Source organism: Pelmatolapia mariae, linkage group LG7 (assembly GCF_036321145.2).
Source record: "Pelmatolapia mariae isolate MD_Pm_ZW linkage group LG7, Pm_UMD_F_2, whole genome shotgun sequence".
Taxonomy (NCBI): domain Eukaryota; kingdom Metazoa; phylum Chordata; class Actinopteri; order Cichliformes; family Cichlidae; genus Pelmatolapia; species Pelmatolapia mariae.
Window position 1 is genome coordinate 56139919 of NC_086233.1, and position 7797 is coordinate 56147715.

General features: G+C 38.8%; 1 protein-coding gene across 1 annotated transcript in view; it reads right to left on the reverse strand.

Moving 5' to 3' along the window:
• The window catches only part of wwox (WW domain containing oxidoreductase), a 133539-nt gene extending 125746 nt beyond the window's left edge, over positions 1–7793 (reverse strand). Inside the window, exons 1-5 of the mRNA XM_063479853.1 lie at positions 7685–7793; positions 4171–4318; positions 1784–1848; positions 1450–1507; positions 1179–1348 (exon numbers count right to left, since the gene is read on the reverse strand). Of these exons, the coding sequence (XP_063335923.1) occupies positions 1179–1348; positions 1450–1507; positions 1784–1848; positions 4171–4277 (400 nt within the window). The 5' untranslated portion in view covers positions 4278–4318; positions 7685–7793. The remainder of the gene's footprint in view (positions 1–1178; positions 1349–1449; positions 1508–1783; positions 1849–4170; positions 4319–7684) is intronic.
• Between the last annotated feature and the right edge of the window lie 4 nt (positions 7794–7797).

Here is a 7797-nt window from a genome sequence, read left to right on the forward strand (position 1 = left end):
AGTGACGGTCACAGGTTTAATGAAAATACAGTCATCAGAGGTCATTTGATACAAGCCAATTATTATTATTATTATTATTATTATTAAGTGCTGAAACTGCCTATTGATCAGCTAACGGATGGTAGTGTCTATTGTGTGTGGCAAGAATATGAACCTCTAATTTCTCCTAAATTTTGGGCATTAGCTGGACCAAGTAAGTATAAAAACTAAGCATCATCTTTGAACAAAAACTCTTCTTTTAATTAAGAAAAAAACTGTATGTCCTCATATGGGTGCAATGGGTTTATATTACAGAGAAACACAATAAAGTCACCATTGTTTAAAAAAAGTATAAAACACTTTTTAAGTATAAAGTGCAGTGTCCACATGAGGACGTAAACAGTCCCAGGAGACTAAACAATAAATCATTTTCATTTGTGTTACTTTTTAAAAACTGTGTTCTCTTAATGTGTGTAGAGATAAAAGACAGAAGAACATCAGGGTCAGGCAGGCATTTAAGTTCACAAGCTTCTTGCCTCAGTGAAGGTCCCCAGGCTGCTGTAAATCTATGTAATACAGTGCTGCCTTGCTACATCTCATATCACACACGTACACAGATACACAGAGACACACACTCCCACACACAGTGCAATTACATTGCAGGGACTTTCGTTGGGACAAAGAATTTGAATATAAAGACAATTAACGATTTTATGTTTATTTGATTTTCCTCATGCTGTCATTATCTATCTCGAACAAAGAAGCGAGTCTGAACAAATGGCCAGGACTTGTGCTAATTTAAACTAAAGGAAAGAGGAAATAAATTTGTTTCCAGACCATTATATAGTGAGCCATGCATTTGCTGGGTACAAATGGACACCATTCATTACAGTTAACAATGACATCCAATTCAGCCCTGCTAATGAACTTCAATACAGTCATGTTCGGTATTAAGGAGTGATTTGTTGAGTCTAAGTGTATCATTTTGGAGGCTAATGTTGATGAATGCCCCGTTGTGAAGAGATGGGGACATACGAGGAATAGAGACAGTCTTGGCAAGCGCCCTTCTGTTATAGCGTAATACCATATCACCACCTAGTGGTGTCATCACAGAAACACACATTACTGCAGAGTGATGGTTTCAACTTTTCAGAACGTTTGTCAGACAAAAGAAAAAGATAAATAAACATTAAGCTCACCTATGCCCGCATTGCCTCCGGTAATGAGGACAACCTTGTCAGAGAGGTCACGACCCTGCAGGATCTCGAGAGCAGCAGTGTTTCCATCGTACCGCTTCGGCTTCACCACCACATCCTCTACTGTAAATGCATGACGTGGATCAAAATATGTGCTCCGCTTGTTAATGTGACTGAAAATGACAGAGGAAAGCAGGAATGAAAGCAGCAACGTAGTTTTATTGCAGTCAAACATTTCCACAAACATAAGGAGTTTGATCATAAGTCTTCTTACTCAATGTAAATTATCTGTCCTTTTTCATCAGTTTCCTGCTCCCAACCATATGGTAAGTCTGTAGAAAAAGACAGACATTTATTATTCTTTAATAGAAAAAGTTTGTAAAAAAAAAAAAAGTGTATATACATTTCAAGTCAAAACTGAATTCCATGTCCTGTTTTATAAATTTTTTTAACTGACTGGTTAGCTACTGGCCACTGCATAAACGTTGTGTGGTTGACAATACTCCAAATAACCAAGTCCAAGTTAGAGAAATATCAAATAATCTCAGCTTTGCATACATGTGAACAATTCTCCAGGGAAATGAAAAACACAAGTGAATAAAGCAAACCTCCAGCACAACGTTTCTTCTTTCCTGTCTTGGGGTGCTCCCACTGTGTCTTCATCTCATCATGACTGTTTACACAAACGTAGAGATTAAGAGTGAATGAAAAAAAAAATCATTATCTTTACAATATACAGTTGTGGTCAGTAGTGTATTTACACTCATCATGGGCATGAATGTCATGGAAATTTAGGGATTTTAATTATTTCTTTGAACTGTTTTTTTTCCAGGGTGGACTAATTATACAGTATGCATCTTTAATGCCTTTTTATATACAGGATGTATCATCACTTTGCCAAAGTCTGGAAATAGACCCAAACTGTTACCCTGAATGAGATAAAATTTGTTAGAATAATCAGGACCAACCCAGGAACCACCAAGTCAAGTCATCTTTATTTATATCGCACATAAAGACATCAAGTTTCAGCCAAAGTGCTGAACAGAGGGATAATATAATAAAAATAATTAAAATAGATAAGATGAAAACATTATAGAAACACTGTAAGACATCCATATATGTTTGTAAAAAATATGTGTAGATGCAATATGCACATACATATACAAAAATGTACACATTCACACACAAGCACACATACGTGACCATAAAATACATGTATACGTGTATACACATGCAAACACGAAGACTAAATCATGCCATGTACTGGAACCTGCTGGTACACCAGCATCACTGTCCACAGTGAAGTGAGTTTTACATCACCGTGGCCCAAGAGGGTGCCAACCAAGAAAGAAGCCACTGCTCCAAAATCGACAAGCCAAATGCCTTCTGGATAAAAGAGACAAAGATTGAGCGTTTTGATCACAATGACCAGAGGTATATTTTGAGCAGTAAATGTGATGCTTTTAAACCTGAGAGCACTGTACCAGCTGTCACGCATGGTAGTGGTTGTATCATGTTCTGGGGCAGTTTTTTGCCAATGGTGCTGGTACAGAGGTTGGATAAACTCATCAGGAAGGCCAGCTCTGTTCTGGGATGCCCCCTGGACCCAGTGCAGGTGGTGGGAGACAGAAGGACTCTGGCCAAAATAACATCTCTGATGGGCAGAGTCTCCCACCCCATGCATGTAAATGTTGCTGAATTGCAGAGCTCCTTCAGTGACAGACTGCTGCATCCTAGATGCATGAAGGAGCGTTTCCGCAGGTCCTTCCTCCCTGCAGCTGTACAATCAAAACTGCTCCCAACAAACATAGAAGTTTACATCAGCGCTGTAACTTGCACTATTTTATCAACCTATTCACACTACAACCTGGGTTTGCCTCTTATCTGTATTTAATTTTATTTAATTTTAACAACTGCACAGTACTCTGTTTTTGGTAACTTTGTCCTTGATGTAAATATGTAAAAAAAAAATGTGTATGTTTCTGTTAAGTGTCCTGTTTGTTTGTATATGTGTTTTTCTTGCTGCTGTCACAACGGAATTTCCCCTTGTGGGACAATTAAAGGATTGTTCTATTCTATTTTAAACTGCACAAAGTGGACTGAATAATGAAGAAATACTACATCCAAATTTTTCAACTTCATGTCAAACCAGCCATTGCTCTCAAACACATCAAAACGTGTTTTTTTAAGAGATAAAGCAGGCTAAGGCTCTAGAATGACATTCCCAAAGCCCCAAAGCCTGACCTCTAATCTATTTAAAATTTGTAGACTATGTTTAAAAGCCAGGTCTGTGCTAGGAAGCCAACCAATTTAAATGAACTGTACCAATTCTGCCAAGAAGAGTGGTCAAGTATCCAGACAGGAGCTTGTTGACAGCTACTAAAAGCATGTCATTGAGCTGTTACTTGCTAAGTTTTATATATTGTAAATATTTGAGCCTGGAAGTAGATTTTTGACCTTGTGATTTGAGAAAATCCTAAATAAATTCAAACAGTTCAAAGAAATCAGCAAATGCCCCACATTGACTCAATGACTCCTGATGCCCAAGATGAGTAGAGATTCTGGTCGATATTGTCACGACAGCATCACAGCATCACACACTTGATATAGATTTTTCAGCTGCACATCCAAAATGTACATTTCTAATGCATTATCCCATTACTGAGGAGGGTTGTGATTTTATATTTCAGCGTAAGTGTACAGCATCGCAGCTAGTGGATAGTGACACTACAGCAGCATAGGTCGAGATGACAAACTCACAGACTTATCAAAGACTAACAACAATTAGCACAAACCCTACAGTGAAATGAGGACGGCACACTTTATAACACAGACTTTACATTTCAGTTGGCAGAGGATTTTAACAAGTGTAGCTAGCAGGCTGTGTTAGCCAGGTGCTAATAGGAATGGCATGGCCCTGATGTCAGTAAGTGTTAGGACTGAACTCATACACAAACATGCTTGCTGATAGCGTTAATAGTGAGATCTCACTTACTTTGCATAGTAGACCCAACCATCTTTAGTAGACCTCTCCTCCCATCCAGGTGGTAACTCATCCTCACTATCTGTATCGTCCATACCGGCGTACTTCAGAGCTGCCATAGCTTCCAGTGAATGATGAAAATCAGAGAGAAATATCTGCTCTGGAGAATGAATGCAGATGTCAGAGAGCGCAGAAACACGGACACGGCGATCTTCCAGCACTTCCGCAACAACACGATGACGACAGTCGAACTGCATTTTGGGACATTGAGGCGGGAGACCATATGCTTAGGGATCCGGCTTTTTGTGATTCAAATCGTGCTTCTGTTATGGCACGGAAGCTTGTTTCCGCCACCGAAAAAAAGATGGCAGCCAGAGCTAAGTCGAAATTTCGAGTTACTGTCTCAAGTTTAATTTCGTTGGGTTTTTTTCCCCATAAGCTTAAAGGCTTTATGTTAGAGAACACTGGCTGGGTTGTCTCTCAGCCTTTGATTTGGATATATAAATTTTAAAGCTAGTAGGAGAATAATATTGGGAGATGTTGGAAGTGGGCAGATAGAGCTGTTGATTTATGTAATCAGATAACTCAGGCCCACTGACAAAGAAACAGCTAAAGCTTTCTGACTTTTTTTTTTAAAACAAATCTCCTCCCAACCCTTTTATTCTACACTAATGAATCACCTTTCCTGTTATAACTACGCTTTTGTACACATTTCAGACATCTATCAACCAAAGAGGTCACCGTGCAGTTGGGCACGTTTTACCAGTATTACCTTTCCTGTCTATTGTAATAGAAACGTAGCCTACAGACTATCCAAGAGGGCCAGAGGAAATCTGAACAGATGACAGCCCTAAACCTATTGGGGACAAAGGTAGCATTAAACCACCTCATTAACTAGTCAACACAGTGGAATGACACGTAACAACTAACAAAAGCGAATTAGTTAGAGCTATTCTGCCTCTAAATGTTCACACGTTTAAATTTTTTAAAAAAAAGAGAGAGAGATAAACATGTTTCAGATATAGTTAAATTAAAAGAAACGAGTTGTGTTCTGTGTTTTTTTCCCCCATGCCTTGAAATTCGACAACTGCCAATGTGACCTAACCAGCACAGCTGTTCCCCATCAGCTCAGTGGCTCTTTTGTATGCAAAATCTGTGGCCGTCTCTTGCTTCTCTTATTCCTGCCACTTGACCTGCCTGTTGTGTCTGTTAACCAGTTTGTGCACTTGTTACATGTGTCTTGTCTGTCTGCAGAGTCTATGTTTTCCATAGAATGGCTGCAAAATTTCTGTGGAATAGCGCACCGTTGAACTGATAATAAAAATGTAAAACAGCACAATAATCACAGTAATGTACTGAACTGTGGGATGACGTAATCTAATTTCATAAAGGATGATCCAGTACATCTTATACAAAAGGAGATAAAGAAAAGGAAACACTAAAACACTTGATCCCTAAAGGATTTAGCAGGACTGTTCCTCAAAGTCTGTGGATATGGAGACAGGGATTAGGCCGTATAGACTCAGAACAAGGTGTTTAATTCCTGTTTCAAGTTTCAATATGTTTTGGTCAAGCTCTGGTGCCACACCGACAACAACACCAAGAGCAACAATTAGGATTTATGAGGAGCTATTGGCAGGGAAAGAGAGATTTTGTATGCCCGTTGCCTGAAACGCTGCAGTTTGGAAGGAGGCCTGTGTTGCCCTAGCCCAGACTGCACCACCCAAAGAATGTCTTGCAAACAGTTCCAGGCAGCCAGCCTCTAACCAAGATTCAGGTCAGAAAATGTGGTTGTTCTCTGATAATATCTAGATGAAACTTCCCAGGACCATTTTAAGAGACCATCACCCATCTTTCAGTGTTTCCCAGTTAAAATGTAGATCATGTAGTGCACTGTTCCCTGTTTCCAAACCCTTTCACCTGATTGTTTCATAATTTGCCCTCATTGTCCAATGTCAGATGTGCACTGCCACAGTCACTACTCAGTGGAAGGGGTAGTGACCGTGGCCAACTTATCTTTTCATAAAATGCATCTGCCAGCCAGTCATTGCCATCTTCAGCATCATTCATTAATATGTTTCCCCCTGCGTGGCAGCTTTATATTCAAAATCGTTTGTCCGATAAATCCACACAGCCACACTCCTATCTGTATACTCTCTGCTCCACTCAGGCACTTGGTTATTCACTCCCCATTGCTTTCCACCTTCCACCCCCCAGAGAACTCCTACTCCCTCTCGCACCTACTCCATTTCATTCTCCTCCTTAAAAAAAAAAAAAAAAACTTAATGAAACCTTTCTCTTGAACAGATTCTGTGCTCTCCATTCAAACCGTAGAAACTATTAAAAGTTATTGAGTCTTCTTCTTTCGATTGCTTAATTTGAATGTCACCACAGCATATTGTCATCTAACCCTAGCCTTGGCATCTATCTGTTAACCCCTTGCATGTCCTCCTTCACTAGATTCATGAATCTTTGTGGCTTTCTGGTTTTCCTCCTGCCTTGCCTACTCCAACATAGCCCCTATCCCTCCTCTGTGCGTCCCAAACCACGTCAGCCTTGATTCTCTAGCTTTCTCTAGCTCTCTAGCCCTTATGCTCACCATGCTTGTGTGATGTTCATTGCTTTGGATGCTTTACTTCAGATATTGAACAAAGGTTGCATTGATGCAAGAAAAAGGTATATTCCTTATAATGACCTAGTTTTTAGTTTGTTTGAGCTAGCTTTTATAATGAAGTACTGTCAATAATAATCATTTTTAGCTTTTTCAACAGTATTTAGTTAGGATTGGGGGAGGCAATATCAATATTGATTTTGACTATTGAGTTTCACAAAATAAATGTTACTGTATTGTAAAATCAATATTGTGATACTTTGCTTGGTGATACAGTATCAGTACAGAGACAGTAAATATTGATATTGATATGATGCAACCTTACTGCATCTACAAAAAAAATCTATCAATAAACATGAAAAATTAAAAAACAGTGGCTGACTGGTTATGTATTGAATTATTTCACATTCTGTGACTTCTTGCAACTTCTTGTGACTAGATGGTTGCCCAAAGCTCAAGGGTACTCACAACCCCTTATGACTGCAAGAAGGCAACCTTTCTGCAAACAGTCTCAGGCTGACGAGCACTGACTGCAATCACTTTCTAAGAGATTTTCAAATAATTACTATCTAATCGATAAAAACAGACAGACGTGCCAACATGTTGCCATCAGTCTGAATGAGCCTTTGTAAAATAGAGTCAGACTGACCTGTCTTCATCTTACAGTGTTAGTATGCTTGATATGCTTGAGAGGTGATAAACTGCAACATGTATTATTGCAATACTCAGGACATCACAGAATGTTAAAAATATCAATAATATCATACTGTGAACCAAGTATTGTGATAATATGGAATCACGGGATGTATGGTGATTCCTACCTTTAATAGTTATACATAAATAAGAGATAAAATGTTTACATATTTTTCAATTTGTTATAAACAACATAAAAAAACTATAACAAGATACCCTTACTTTTACGGTGTAAGTGAAATCAGATTAAATCTATCTAGGTCACACGAGCTGGTTCAACCTGATGCCATTTATCCTAAAATAAGAACGATCCAATACTCCTTTTCTTCTGATGG